Source organism: Columba livia, chromosome 6 (assembly GCF_036013475.1).
Source record: "Columba livia isolate bColLiv1 breed racing homer chromosome 6, bColLiv1.pat.W.v2, whole genome shotgun sequence".
NCBI classification, from domain to species: Eukaryota; Metazoa; Chordata; class Aves; order Columbiformes; family Columbidae; genus Columba; species Columba livia.
In genome coordinates, this window is record NC_088607.1 from 34,488,055 (window position 1) to 34,503,569 (window position 15,515).

Below are 15,515 nucleotides of genomic sequence, written 5' to 3' on the forward strand. Positions count from 1 at the left end.
TAACATCAGTTCTGCCGAGTATTTTCTTTATTTTACCTTACAAGGGCTATGTTATGGCACTTCACCTCCTTTCTAATATCCCATTAAAAATTCACAACCTGTTTTGATATCACAATAATTTATTTTTGGTCATGTTCTTCCATGTTGTTCGAAGTGAAAAAAACCAAAATATATGTTGCTTATTAATTCTTTTTATTTTTCCAGCAAAGGAAGTAAAAAAAGCCCCCATGTTTTTGGAGAAGCTTCAGAATTGTGGAGTTCCTGAAGGGTACCCTGTCAGATTAGAGTGCAGAGTTGTGGGAATGCCACCCCCTATATTTTACTGGAAGAAGGATAATGAGACGATCCCAACAAACAGAGAGAGGATGAGGTACTGTACCATCATACCCATGCTTGAAGTTTCTTGTGGCCGGACCAACTGTTTCCATGAAAACCTGGGGCATAAGTACAGGTGGTGTTCTTCTTAAAACAACTTCTTTCACCCACATAATGTTTTAAAAAGCTGGCTTCACTGTGAGATGAACAACAGCTATTTCCTCGATTCAGAATAAAGGCATGAAGCATAATAATGCCACTGCTCCGGAGAGCAGTGATAGACCTTTCAGGTCATAGGCCTGATACAGGACATGCATCTTTTTATCGAAGATGCTATGATATGGTATGGTATTCTTTAATGCATTTTAGCACTTTTTCTCTCTCTAAATGATTTTTTTCCTCAGTTAGGCTCTAACTATGGATGAATTCAAACTCAGAACAGTTAGAACACGGTTTTGAATGCCCCAGGGCACAGGATAATAGAGAGCTTAGCATATCACAGATAGTGGCTTATAAGAAAGTTTGGTCACAAACACAGGCCAAGACTTTGATCCATGCTTACAGAATACAACAATGTTTGGGTTCAGGTCTTGCATACCAATGCATCACTATTTTTTTAGGTTTGCAAAAGAAAAGCTGATGAAATAAGGTGCCCATCAGTAATTAACGAGAAATTAATTGCTTTTGTTTCTTTTTTAAAGATTTCTACTTCAGCATAAATCTGATTATTAATATCTTATTTCACTTAGTTCCAGTTAATGATTTGATGCAGCCATTGGCTCTCCGATATCAAGCTCAAGTCTTACGTTTTCACACGCACAGCCTGCAGGCGATCTGTAAAGAAACCTGCCTCCATAGCAGTGCCTGCTGTGAACACACACCCAGCTTGAGGGAACGCTGACCCCAAACAGTCTTTAAGTGGTCTCCCTGTCCCCACTCAGACACTTCTGGCCCTCTCCAAAAAGCCCACCTAACTCCAATCTTCCAGAGCCTCTAGTCTTTATTCCTCTGCCTCTAGGCAGATTAGTCAAGGATTTATTCCAGGTACTAGTACTTTTACAGGAATTATGGTTATACTGATGCAAACACTGTAGTTAATGTAAAATGAACAACCATCCTAAAAGGCCTCATTCCCAGTTGTTTCACAGAAGCTTAGAAAACAGGTGTTTTCTTCAGCCCAGCAGAGGAATGACTATGGGAAATCTCTGACACCTCACAATGCCAAGACCTACATCAGGCTTGTATGACCTCTGCTACTTCAGCCAGTCCATGGGCACCATTGTCCGTGTTTGTCCCTGTCTTGCCTCACTGTTATTTTCCTGCCTGAGGCCCAGAGACCTTTTTTGTATCATGATATGGACATGCGTGAGCTTCTATATTACTGCGCCCCAGCACAAGGCAAATTATGTAGTGCAGGCAGCAAAACGTGAATGTTCCCTTTTTTTTAATTAGATCTGTCAGAAGCACAAAATGTCCTCTTGACTTGAAATTCTGCATTTTACTGCTTCATTCCAGTTCATAAGAAAACAAAATCTCAGATTTCAGAACTTCCTGCAACTTCAAGTATTCTGATGTGCTCATCTCCCACCTCTTCCTTTATAATGAGTTGATAAAAAGGACCAACCCCAGTCGAGAGAGCAGAGGAGCCTCAGTTCTCTGCCATAGCTTTTCCTGGAAGTTGCAGCCACAAAGTCTTGGATCACAGAAGAGGAAAGGAAGAGAAGAGAATAATGAAGCAGGGTTTTTTTAGAGTGCTGGCCAAACAAATCTTTAAGATTTTGCCACTCAGGCATTTTCTTGGGGAAAAGGGTCCCCTGAGAAAGTTTCCGACTCACTCTGGTTACTTTTGTGAAAAATACCACAACTCTGTACAAATATTCTTAGTATTTTGTTACGTTATTCTTCCAGCTTCTCAACTAGTAAAAAATACAGTATGACTGTGCATTTGAATTCAATATGCAATTCCAGTATTAACACATACAGAGCAACAATTCAGCTCACACTGTCACACCATGGCTTTGCACAGCTGAGAGCAGCAAGAACAGATTTCTGCTACTGTGATTATTGGTTGAGGCCATCCTGAAAGCAAGTCTATTGACTATAAATGTCCTGGAAGTTCCAACTTATCTATTTCATGTTTAATGTACATATTGTAAAATCTGAAAGTTGATGTCCTCTTGAGAAATACTGATTCCAAAATACTTGTTTTGCCAGCATGCATCAAGACACAACGGGCTATGTCTGCCTCCTGATTCAGCCTGCCAGGAAAGCAGACGCTGGCTGGTACACCTTGTCTGCAAAAAACGAAGCTGGGATTGTCTCTTGTACTGCTAGACTTGACATTTACGGTAGGTATTAGCTAGCAAATAAACGAGAAAATACTTTATTTGGCTCATCCCTGCCCTCCCCTAGCTCTCAGTCTGTAAAACTGCTGGGTTTGATGTGGATTAGAATTAGCGTCACAGCATGGCCACAGTTTAATACAGCCACCAGGAGGAGGTATCATGATACAGCTAAATGGCCAAATTAGCTCTTCTGCATCAGTTTAATGGCAGGTAAAGAGAAAAAACAGACGAGGAGGTTTACAAAGTATTCTCTACTCCCATTTTCCGCCTTTCAAGTTCCCTAGACACATAAGCATATAATAACATGTATTCAAGTTGAACCTTAACTCTGTTCCCTCTGACATGTGCTTGTGCTACAGCCCTGACGTGAGATGGAACAATAAATTGCACACAAGAAAGCAGACCCCTCGTCTAGGGAGCACGTATGATGCAAACTATGCCTAATTAATGGAGGCTAGTTTGCATCTAATACGTTCGGGATTTGGAAGGCCCCAGCCCAGTTCAAGAATTATAGCACATCATTTAATTACTCTGTATCTATGCAAGATGTAACAATTTATGTAGAGCAAGAGAGTACTTTGATCACTTAAGCAGTATAATAAAAAAGAAAACACATTCCACAAACTATTGAAATATAGCCACACCCTCAAAAGAAAAAACAAAAACAAAAACAAAAACAACATGTTTCCAACCTTGTATTTCTCATTTAGGGGGAAAGAAATTATCAGGGACAACCACAAGTCACTACTGTATTTCTGCCAGTTTTCCGCCACCTTGTGGTGTTAGAGACCGTAGTCATGTAATGTTGAAGTGAGGGCTTGTGAGTCTTATTCAAAAATGGTCACATAAAATGAAAAATAATTCCTTAGGTATCTAATTCTTGCAAGACGTAAATTAAATTTTCATATAAAGGATTCAAGGTACAAGCAGGAAAATGATGGGAAGTAAGAAATGCTTCCTGATTCCAACCATATTTTCTAAAGACTGCAAGTCTTATACATCAAAGGGAGTGACAGAAGTAATTTTTCTCTATAATCACTTCTTTTTTAAAAAGTCCTTATATTATTCCTTCGAATTTAAATACTACCCCAAAAAAAAAAAAAATCAGGAAGAAAAGTCCCCCAGAGGATGGAGTAGCACAAAATTAAAGCCATGTCCAGTTTACTCATCTCTGTTCATGCTATCACAGAATCACAGAATGTTAGGGATTGGAAGGGACCTCAAAAGATCATCTAGTCCAATCCCCCTGCTGGAGCAGGAACGCCTAGGTGAGGTTACGGTGTGGTTTTGATTGCAAGAGCTTTGGAGAAGACTCCAAAGATTAAATCATTGAATTTTGGACTTAGTGAAATTGGTGTAATCATTGCCATTGCATTGAATAGGGACGGAATTCCATCTGTAAACTTCAATAAAAATACTCAACCTACAAACTATGTAAATCATGATTTTTGAAGGAACAGACCCTAAAACAGTCAAAAACACCACTTCGGATGCTGGAAGCAACTTTTCTGCTGCATGCATTGATTTCTGTTGTTTCATTGCTAACTTAATTAGAGGTTTATACAGCCTATTCTTTTTGTTGCTTCAGCTCAGTGGCACCATCAAATTCCACAACCAATAAAGCTTCGACCTGGTGGCAGCTGGTATGCAAACCCCAGCGGTCAAGGACTCGACCTGTTTTCTGCCTTCCCAACTACTGAAAGCCCTCTGCTGTTTTCATCCTCACCCCAAAAGGTGGTGGAGAGTGAAGAACTTTGAAAAACAAACTAACAATTGTTCCAGTTACACCTGCAGAGATACTAGAACTGTGAAATAAAAAAAAAAGAAGAGGTACAAGTCAAGATGCCCAAGGTTTACAAGCAACTTGTTTGTAATTAAGTGTACTACTGCTGCAAATGTTGCAAGTAACATAACATACCAGACTTTTGCATATTATTTTACTGCAGGATAATTGTGGTATGGAGTGTTGTGCAATAAATTCAGTACTGTGTAGTTTGCTAAGAATTACATAGTAAACATAGTTTTAAGCACTTAAATGCCAATACCACTTCTACTGCTTGAATTGAAGCTACTGTACTGTAGCAAGCCATATTAAGGGTTGGTGATGTTTAGCTGGAATACTGCCAGTGAAACCACTGATTTTACAATAACAACAATCCTGAATGAGGGTAAACAACATGACTTTGAATGTAATTCTAAAAAAACATGCCAGATAATCACAAAGCACAAGTTGAAGCAAAAAGATGTAACTCATTTTTATATATTATCATGCCAGATAATCTTCGAATTTTTGAACTTGAGACTAGATAAATATAGCGTTTCATGTAGGTATAGCTGTATACCCTATATATTTATATTTGTGTGTGTGTGTACTCCATGAACTGTGTACTCATGGTGTAAGGATTCATAAAGTAAGGTACAGGGCACGTGCATTGGATACTAACATAGGAAAACAAAATTCCTGTTGTCTGAAGCATGTTCTCTAGAGCCCATAGCTGAAACTGTTCTCCAGATGTGCTTCGTATCTTTTTCTTGACAATGATAGTGATGCTCTGCCTTTAAAAACAGATTATATCAAGCTTGTAACTTCACCATTTTTAAATAGTAGTCTCTTTTTCTTAATGTTTAACGTGACTAAAAGTGCATCTACTATCTAGCTCATTTTTTAACTAACTGAAAAGGAATTATCTGTTGGAATTTAAATTTTCACCATCATTTAGGACATAATCAAAAGTGCAGGATCTATTACAAAGACAGAGAAAATTCTGTTAATATACAAAAGTTATGAAGTTAAGCAACAGGTGCAAAGAGCTAAAAAAACTACTGTGACTAATAGTACTAATAAAAAAGACAATTGAATGAAAGTGCAACAAAAGGTGTTAAGTAACAACAGTTTTTGATTGATTTAAATATGTTTAGCATCTATACAGTTGTACTAATACATCCCAGCGTTTAGGATCTGTGAATATCTAAGCTGATTTCCTGCATCTTTAAATAACTGCTATCATTCTTCTTTGGACATTGTTTTCAAGCAGTTCTTACTTACTGTGCTTTCAACATGGCTGGAGAATGCAACACAATTCTGATCAAAGTCACAGAGATTAAAAGAACAATTAACAGACACTTTCACTATAGACCTTATTTGGATTTTTCCATGTAACTTTAAAAAACCACATATGCAAAGAAAACAATGAGGAGTTATCTTAAGAGCAGAAGGATACTGGATACAGCTAGAGACTGAGAAAGAGACAGCATTTCATTGTGTTTCCTACAAGTACAGCTTATCTTGTCTCTAACTGTTTGGAGGAAGTGAATTTCTTGTATTGTTGCACTTCCCACCTGAGTGTAGACCATAAAACAAAACTATTATTATAACTTTCATGCTTTTATTAGAAATCTCTGGTGATTCACCCCAGACTGAACAGACCAAGAAGCTAAAATACATTCTTATCCTGAGATACAAAAGAAGGTGCAGGTACTTCAGTGGGAAAGCAGAAATACCAGTTGTTGCCTATGTTGTGCCTCCTCCCTCACGAACAAATTAAAACTAATAGCTGTTAAGAGTGATGCACTGATCCGAGTGACTTCAGTTATGTGGTGCCCGACTTAAGACATATTGTGGGTCTCATTTTCCAGGATAGAAAACGTATTGCTCATCTTATCCTCACTCCTCACTTCCTTTTAGAATGGCTAAGGCATTCCAAAACTAAACCTAGACTGAGTCAGATTTGGGCAACACAAAATATAAAGTTTTCCATATTAGTAACTACTCTTGGGGAAATCATTCAATGAACGTTATTGGAATTTGCTTATTTAATCCAGTGCCATTGTGAGGAAATTAAGACACAAAAGATCAGATTCTACTCTCGTCTACAGCCCTGGTCTTCCCAGAGTCCTTTACATAGTTTAGAAGAAAAGAATGCTGGTACATACTATTAGTAAGTACCTGGTTACCAGTGCTGGAACCATACTTGTTAATATTATTGACAGTAATAGCGGTTCTAACATTTTACATCAGACAACATACCCAAAAACTCAGTACAGTTTAAAAGACAAAGTGCACAGAGAAAATTCGTAAACTATATCTCTTCAACCTATTCTCCATTATTTCAGTGGAATGTCTCCAAACTTACATCATTGTAACTGGAACCGACAAGTGGAGGGTGAAGCAGTACAATGTTTTTTAAAATGCACATTCAGTTCTTTAGAAGTGGGAAGACAAGAAGACATGCTGAAACACTTGGCAAAAAATTGTGTAAGAAGGATTAATCCTCAGTCATTCAAGAAAAGGCCCCAGAAGTCTCACTAAGAGGTAGCCTATGGAGAGTGGATCACCATAATCTGTCCGCTGAATGTGAACATTCTTTCCTTGAGAGTATTTACTAGCGAAAGGATCAAAACTTTACCTATCACATCTCCATACATAATAAGGAAGTCAGTAATTTCAATTACTTTCAGTGCCTTTGATACAAACAAAACCAGAATCTGATCCCAAATGGTTTGTAGTCACTACATTTTGCTCATTAACTGCTACAGGACATTTCTCTTCTGCATATACTGAGCCCATAAAATGACTACATAAAGGAAGCTTATGTGAATGAATGTAAATGCTGTTCATCAGTGGTATTGATGTGCTTATCACAAAGAAGACCTGCTAGAAAAATAAAAATTATGTTTGGGTTGTTAACTGATGGAAAAGCCAAAGGAAAAAGGCTGTGTAAGCCATGGAGACCACACTGAGTTGTCACAAAATATGTGATGCTGTTTGAGTTCACGTCCTATGAAGGATGGCACTATCTAATCAGGCTGTGTCAAGATGCACTAGAGACTATGCAACTGTGCTCCCTTCCTGAACAGCTTGGCTGTTCATTGTTTTTGTCTAATTCAATAACCGATTTGACTTCACACTAACGTGGTGTTTCATTCTCTTATTCAGGGTGGGCTACTGCAACAACAAAAATCAATGTTAGAACTTCCACTGAAGTCAGTGTTAGCTATTATCTTCCAAAAGTCCCTTAAATCACCACAATGTGGAGCATAACACTGATCAGTGAGATACAGAAATGCCCAGTTTTGTAATCTCAGTGTTTTCTGATTCAGAATTTTTTAGGTTTATTTTCCTGTTTCCTTCTAGTCCTGGTTTTGTATACAATCAAACAGACACACAGCAGAAATGACAACTTCTATATTGCAATTCTAGAAAGCAAAAGTATTCTCTTTGCTTTAAAATTTTGGGCCAGCTTGGTGCAAAGCCAGTCCTCAGCAACATCACATAGCAGTTTGCATCGAGACCATCTGCCTTGCCTTATAAAGCAGCTGTGTTGAGTTCCTGTGCTTCCATGCAGAAGGTGGGACATAACTTCTGAATGCCTCATGTCTGCTCATGTGAGGAGAAGATGAGACCACATACTTCAAATACGAAAAGCCAAGTCTGCAGTCTTTACCTTAATGTGTAAACAATTGCCAAGCCCAACTGTTTACAGCAATCACAGGTACATCAAAGCAACAGAACTGGAATAAGGATTCCTTTAAGAACTATGTTCTCAATGCTACCAGATTTATAAGCGTTTCTGGAAAGTGTCTTCATACAAAATGACCAGCAAGACCTAATTATATATTTTAACTGTTAAATCTTGGAGAAGTGATTCACTGTTAATTGCCTTACTGTTTCCAATACAAGGATGCTAACTTTGAGCCTTAAAATTCTATTTTATAATTTTTTCTTCATTAAAGTTGACATTTTTTATTTTTTTGATCCAGTCATTCTCACTGTGAAGAAAAATGTTAATGTCAGTTTAAAGGTGTATTTTAAGTGCGTATGAAAGGAAAGAACAAACACCTGCCTGTTCAGTAATGTATTTCCCTTTGTCTCCCTAAAACTTAAATAAATGCTTCAGAGTTGCATACAACAGTGTATCCTTCACGTGTCCAAATAATTGTGAAACTGTGCAACAAGACCAGAGGTTTCCTCAGAAGTTTGTTGTGACAGCTGATTAATGGAATCAGACATTATTTAGAAGAAAATCATCAAGTACTCTCAAGTTATATACTAGCCATGCTTCTAGCAGGTAGTTGTGAAATACAGTTGCTTTTTTAAACAATTCTTACTAGTAATTTGCTTTGGTTTTAAATGATGCTTTCTTTTTTCTAATAACCTCAGCCCCTTCATCAGCATTTGAAAGAACAAGTTTTTTCAGGGGTACCAGAGCAGAAGCCAAGGAGTCTATAGGGCAACTTGCATGTTTGAAAGGTCAACAGATTTACCAAATTCTCAGAATCTCGGCAAATTAGTCTCCAAAGCTTACACTTCTACTCAAAGACTGCCATAGCTGAACTCCAGTGTGTCTCAAATTCATGCAGTATCTGTCTACATCATTGCTTGCCCAGCCCACACACTCCCCTGCAATCCCTGTTTGTGGGCTCCAGGCCAACACTCCCAGAAGCTTCTCTGTGCAGCAGGACACTGGAGACCTGCTACACAGGACTCATTTTTTCAACCCTTAGCTGTGTAATCCAGCAGTTGAACAAGTGAAAATTGAATGAGGGTAAATCAAACACACAAACCACACTGATTTTCACTCTCCCCATACAGTCTTCAACTAGAATGATTTAGCATATTGCCTAAGTGTCTGTTAGTAGACTTTGCAATTAATTGTAAATGAGCAGCAGATAAAATCCAACACTTGAAGGAAGCTTGATTTTATAGCTCAGATACAGAAGAGAACAGGCAAAAAAAAAAAAGAGGCACTCCATTACATTTCCTGGTACTGATTTTGCTTTCCCATGTAACCATGCTTCTCCATTCCTACCTGGCTTGATTCCTATGTGCTTCTGTGCCTGCTAGGTCAGAGACAATGTTCTTAAGACCATTTTGTCTAAGCTACAGGTCCACGAGCTAAAGCAGCTACCACACTTTTTATTATTTCCTCTGACCAACATGAGCTGCTTTTATTAATGCCTTTATACTTCCAAGCCCACCACAGATACAAAGAAACATCTATTGCAATATCCAAAGAAATCTTGGACCATATGTACTGTGAATTTAAGGGGAGTTCTCCATTTATATCAGTGAGAAATTCTGTTCAGAAAGTGACCATCCTTTAGGATCATACAACCCATTAGTAGCAGGCAACACGGTCTTGTAAAGAAATGGAAAACTACTGAAGACATTATGAAATTCTGGAAAAAAAACCAAACACAACCTACTATGCACCCCAGGCTGCAGGAAATAATTCAAAAATGAACTTCTTACTCCTTGCAGTTACATATGAAGACATTTAAAATAAATTTTGTGTAAGATATATTTTGCATGCTAAATTCTGTGCAAATGAAAACTGAATTACAAATAAGAAAAAACCAGGAGACAATATTAAAACATACTCTTTGGTAGAAAATACATTTAAATATTATACACAGGGTTGCTTTGGGTTTTTTAAAGCCACGTTTTCTTAAAATGTAATTAAGCTTAAAAACATGACGCATTTTTTTAAGTGCCCAAGTACCAGGTGGAATCAGTATTTGTTACAATATATCTGTGTAGAGGAAACACTGAACTGCTTCTTCAATAAATAAACACGTCTTTATTCTCTGTGCAATTGTTTATTTCTCTGGATATTTTGTAGAGGGAGAAGAGTCGAACATATTTAGAGCAAAAATAAGCTGTTCTGTAAATGCTTATTGATTTTGTAATATCAAGATAAATTTTAGTCCTAAAATACAGAAAACTGCATCCATATTGCTTAGTCCAACTAGCTGGAAACCTGAGTGTACAGGTACCCACCTTAAGGCAAAAGCTTATTTTGGAAAACCCAAACTGACACGTCACAGTAGGGACTTCCACCAGGGAAGTTCTGCTTAACAAGATAGAGTAAACTTAGCTAAATATTAAACAAATCTAATGATACTCATGCTTTCCCATATGAAGAAGCTGTAATGTCACTGACTTTACAAGACTATAAGTTTAGCAACATTTTCACTTTTCAGAATTTCTACTACAACGTCATTTAGGAACTCCAGTCAAGAGCTAAGCTTTGCTCTGTATGTGTGTATAGTACAAGATGGACTGTGCCCTAATGCCTTATAAATGGAAAACAGAGTCCTAAAAAATTGGAATGAATTAAAGCTCTAAGACATGCGAATACATATCCACTGATGACCTCAATAGTAAGACAGGAAGAAACCACTGACTTTTCATTACTGACATACATATTGGGAATGTGCTACCCTAGTTCTGCTCTCAGCCACTGAAAAGTCACTGCAGTTAAAATGTCACTCCAGTTCTGAGTGCAAAAATAACTCTGATCACCTTGTCCAAACACGGTAACAAGATTCAAAGAATCATAGAAGCAGAGTATCTATAGCTACTTCAAAGAGAAACCCGGCAGTCTGAACCTTTTAGAAGAATAAAGGTTAACGTAACACAAACAGATCATTAGAATGTCATGCTGAATTTCAACAGTGAAACATGTATGTGTGTTGCATACAACAAACACTTTATGAAGCAAGCATTTCTCATCACCAATATTTTCACAATTATGTCGTTCTAGAATTACAATGTACTAATATTATGAACAGAAGTATTTCAGGTTTGCACTGCTGTTCAGCGGGACAACAATTTATGAGCAGCCAAAACTCAGTCATTAAGAACACAACAAGCTCTGAGCACCTAAGCTTTTGCTTCATTTGGAGGCCCCCTGGAAGCAATAATTATTTAAGGAGAGTTTACTTCAAATGCCCATACCAGTAAAGTCCAGTACAAAAGAAAGATCAGAGCCATTACTTGACACGCATCAAACAGCCACCGTAGAACTAATATTGGGGTGCAATAGCCAAATCCAAGTTAAACAGACCAGTTTACATTTCACAAAGTGTCACTAAACTATTTGTAAAGGAAAGCTATGAAAAGAAACCAATGACTTCCTGAAGAGTTGTTGAGTTTGAGAAGTCCAAAGCAGCATGCGTAATACCTGACCTTCAGATTGCCTTCAGAAAGAATTTTTAACGATTAAACTCCCCCTCACCCCAGTTAACTTCCCAAAAAGCTTTGACAGACCATCAGTAGACAGACAGCAGTCTATACAAAGAATTTACTCTGCTGCCTTCAGTGCTATAGGAAATGGGAAATCCCAACTTGCAGCCCAACACAAGTAACATTATTAATTATTAGCAATAGATAAAGAGATCAAAAAACATTTGTCTCCCACTAGCACAAGCAGATTTATGAGAATAGGGATCATAATATTATCATATTGTTCAAGAGCAGAGACTGATGCAATGACCCGATTTATAAAGTGTTCACAAGCTATCTACTGCACTAAAGGGCTCTTTAGGAATTCAGTTTCAATTCTTCATAATTTTTCGTAACATGATCACAGATACTTTGTGCTTTGTGTTGGCTTGCTCCTCTTTATATGATCTTACTATCATTTAATCACTCATTGCATATTAATCCATTATTTTTATAATTATACTTATCATCATATGCAGTAGACAGTAAATTACAATGCTGAATGGAAGAAACAAAATTGGAAAAGAAATGGATGTTAAGTACTTTTACATAAAATACATAAAAACAGCAATGTTATGTCCCACAAAATGAAATTATATGTCAGGAGTGCAGAAACACATCAGCACTCTTCTTGCACACTACTCTAGCATTTCTACTTTTACATTGTATTCCTCTTCCCACCAAAGGTTTAGAAGGCTATCTTTCACTAAGCAGAGTTTTCCACATCATAGAAATGTGTGATTTATTTGCATCATTATCCCATTTCAGGATGGAAAACCCACTACTGTGCTTGCAACGCAGGTGAGACAATGTCTGCTTAAAGTTTCCAGGTAATAAATTAGTGTAAGATGGCACAACATATAATTATTTAAGGATTGTGTTGATTGTTATTACATACATAAACTTGTAATTTAATTATGAGCAATATTCGAACAGAATTAACTTGGCTATATGATGGACAATGATTAAGTCTATTCTCTCTATATAAAGTTCTGCAAAGAAATTGGTAACCTGACTTCCTATTCCCAGAAGACTGAGGCAACTTTCTGTTTGCCAATAAAGACCTAACGTAATTCATAAGAAGAAAAAGACCACACTTTAATAATTAACACCTTTAGAGAGGCTAAAATACACATTAAAAACATTCCTGAATGACAGTGTTTAAAGGAGAGAACTGCTCAGAATATACAGTGCCCCTTCTGTATGTATTTATCCTAGACTGAAAGTCTGTCCCAGCAGCTTTCATGCCAGGATCAGCCCAGCTCCTGCCTCAGGAAAGGTACAAGTTTGCAGGACAGTGAGCAAGGGCAAAATGTCAGTAAGGGCTTGGAAAGAAGACAGTAAGGTCAGGTCTTTGTATGCAACTGTTCCTGCAGCAGAGTCCCTCTCCCCCAAAACAGGGCTTAGTTCCTATTGATGCTTTTGTTTTGCACTGAAAGCTGCTTAACTGTTGACAATAACTCCTATCAAAGCTATTCATTTTTCATTTGAAAGAATTCTCAAATACAAGATATGGCAGCAGCCAGCGGGGAACCCGCCAGCCTTCCCTGCTGGAAACCCACAACAGCTGTTCCAGGACAGCAGCTCCTGTTCTCCTTCTCCCTCACGCTGAACGCTGGCAAGGGCTTGTTTCTGGAAACTCCCCCCAGCAGCACCAGCAGAACTACCCTCAGCTTCAAAGTCTGCTGCCGTCAAAACACACATCGGTACTCAAACCTTCACGGACTCTGCATCCTGCTAGGAACACATCTGCTTCTCCAGCTGTCCTGCCCCTACTCATTGTTGTCCTTCCCAATCTCCTCTCCTCTTCTGCCTTTTCTACCCAGATCCTTCCATCCTCCACAGGTGAAAGAAGCAAACAAACAAAAGACAATTCAGGGGATCACCCGGGCTGAAAAGAACTCAAATGCTTTGCAAGAATCTCTATGATTTTTTACCAAACTCTTCTCTTTAAAGGCTATTTTCAGAGATACATAAAACACGCTTCTTTCTCTAACTGGGAAGATGCATCACATGCCAGTTGATCCTTCTGCACATTAAACTGCAAGGACGGTGCGAAGTAGTGTAACATTTGGGAAAGCCAAATGTAAGTAATTCCTAGAGTATGAATTTCAGGTAGTTGGTGAGGACGTATCATAGAAAACACTTTATTGATGATATACAAAATCTGTTATTGTTTTCAGACAACAGAAAATTAAAAAATAAAATCCAAACATTTAAAGTGTACAAAATTCTAGAAGTTTAAATTATTTTCACTTAAGCATTCTTGTTTCTGGTATATAATCACATATGCTTTTACAGCCACTGAAAAGCAAAACATTCCTTCCAGGACTTTAAATTAGCTCTTTTTTGAGCATACAAGAGACATCGTAAATTGAATTAAAGCAAACCTACACAACCTTGGAACCCATACATCAAACTTACAAAGTTTAAGAAAGCCAGTTCTCTGAGGACTAGAACTCCAAGACATTATAAAACTTTTTCCATGGTAGCCATTTATGCGAAAACAAACCACAGAGAATAACTTTAATGCTGACACAAAAATAAAGTAAATGGAATGAAGTTAATTTCTGGTGTTATTCCATTCAGGTACATCATGGGTCAATTTGGCCCATGATCTGTAGAAAATAATGTCATGATTCATCACAGTTTAAAAAAAAAAAAAAAGGCACAACACAAAACTCTTATTAAATAAAAGAATCAAATTAACTAGATGAACTAGGAAGCAACTGTCAGAAAGATTTCAAATTAAAAGTATGCTTTCCACCAGCATTAAATAAGTTTAATCTTCTAAAATGCATATTGATTTAAAGTTCTCAAAGCAAATTTATTTAGTCCAATTACTATAAGATGCAAACAATAATAAGCTATTATAATGCAAATATTACCTTATTCAAGCAGATTAGCTCTTGCTAATTATTAAATTACACATCTGGCCTGCTGCATAGTCTTAGTTTGCTAAAAGTTCTAATTAGCTATTTGAAAGTGTTCGGGGTGATAACTGAATATTCGTTGTGCATAAGGATCAGCGTCCATGGCCATTTTCTGTCCTGTGTAATGGTGGTAGCTCTCCGGGTGGAAGTGTTCACAGTGCAGCCCGATCCATTCTCTTTCAGTACTGTATCTTTCTGCTTCGGCAAGTATTCTAGTAAGAGCCATGATGTAACTCAAAGCCATCTGCAGGGTCTCATACTTGGACAGCTTCTTGTCTTGACCCCACTGTGGAACCACCTTTCTCAAACGATCAAAGGCTGTGTTCAGTCCTTGCATCCGTCTTCTCTCCCTGGCATTGGCAGCCAGTCTTCTCTTTGCAGCATTCTCCATCCTTTCTGAACTGCACTTCACAACACAGCCTGCTCCACTTCTGCACTGGATGCTGGATTCTACGCCCGAATCCAAATGACTGGATTTACAGGTTTTCATATTCAATGCAGCTTCAGCTTCACACACAAACAGACTACTTTTTAAAAATTAGGTATCTAAAAAGTGGTAGGTAAAGCACTCATGTGAGTAGCCTGCGTACCTCTTAAATCTGGTTCCAGATATCAATGAAGGGTTATTTTTCTTAGCATTAAAAAAAAAAAAGAAAGAAAGGCTTCTGGTTCTTCTGGAAATGTCTAAATATTGCTTCTTATTGCTTAAGAAAGAATAAAGAGTTTCTAATGTCTTCTGCTTTCATTCTTTTAACTTCTTTAAGCTCAGAGAGGTAGAAAGTAATGAAATCTCCATTCTCAAAATGTATATTACTGAATAAAACAGTTCATTTAATCCAAAAAGGATCTTGATGGATTAAAACCACATCAATTCCAAATAACCATTTCAGATGAAAGAAGTTCTGATTCAGTTTA

The 15,515-nt window shown here is 37.6% G+C and overlaps 2 protein-coding genes across 3 annotated transcripts in view; one reads left to right on the forward strand and one right to left on the reverse strand.

Annotated features, from left to right (window-relative positions):
* Positions 1-4,496, forward strand: part of MYPN (myopalladin) — a 69,613-nt gene extending 65,117 nt beyond the window's left edge. For both annotated transcript variants that reach the window (XM_065067901.1, XM_065067900.1), the window contains exons 18-20: positions 205-370; positions 2,530-2,663; positions 4,249-4,496. In XM_065067901.1, the coding sequence (XP_064923973.1) occupies positions 205-370; positions 2,530-2,663; positions 4,249-4,418 (470 nt within the window). In that variant the 3' untranslated portion in view covers positions 4,419-4,496. The remainder of the gene's footprint in view (positions 1-204; positions 371-2,529; positions 2,664-4,248) is intronic.
* Positions 4,497-14,487: 9,991 nt separating this feature from the next.
* ATOH7 (atonal bHLH transcription factor 7) lies at positions 14,488-15,234 on the reverse strand. The gene has a single exon (XM_021279905.2). It carries the CDS (start codon positions 15,088-15,090, stop codon positions 14,635-14,637), a length of 456 nt encoding a protein of 151 aa, XP_021135580.1. The 5' UTR covers positions 15,091-15,234; the 3' UTR covers positions 14,488-14,634.
* Positions 15,235-15,515: the final 281 nt, after the last annotated feature.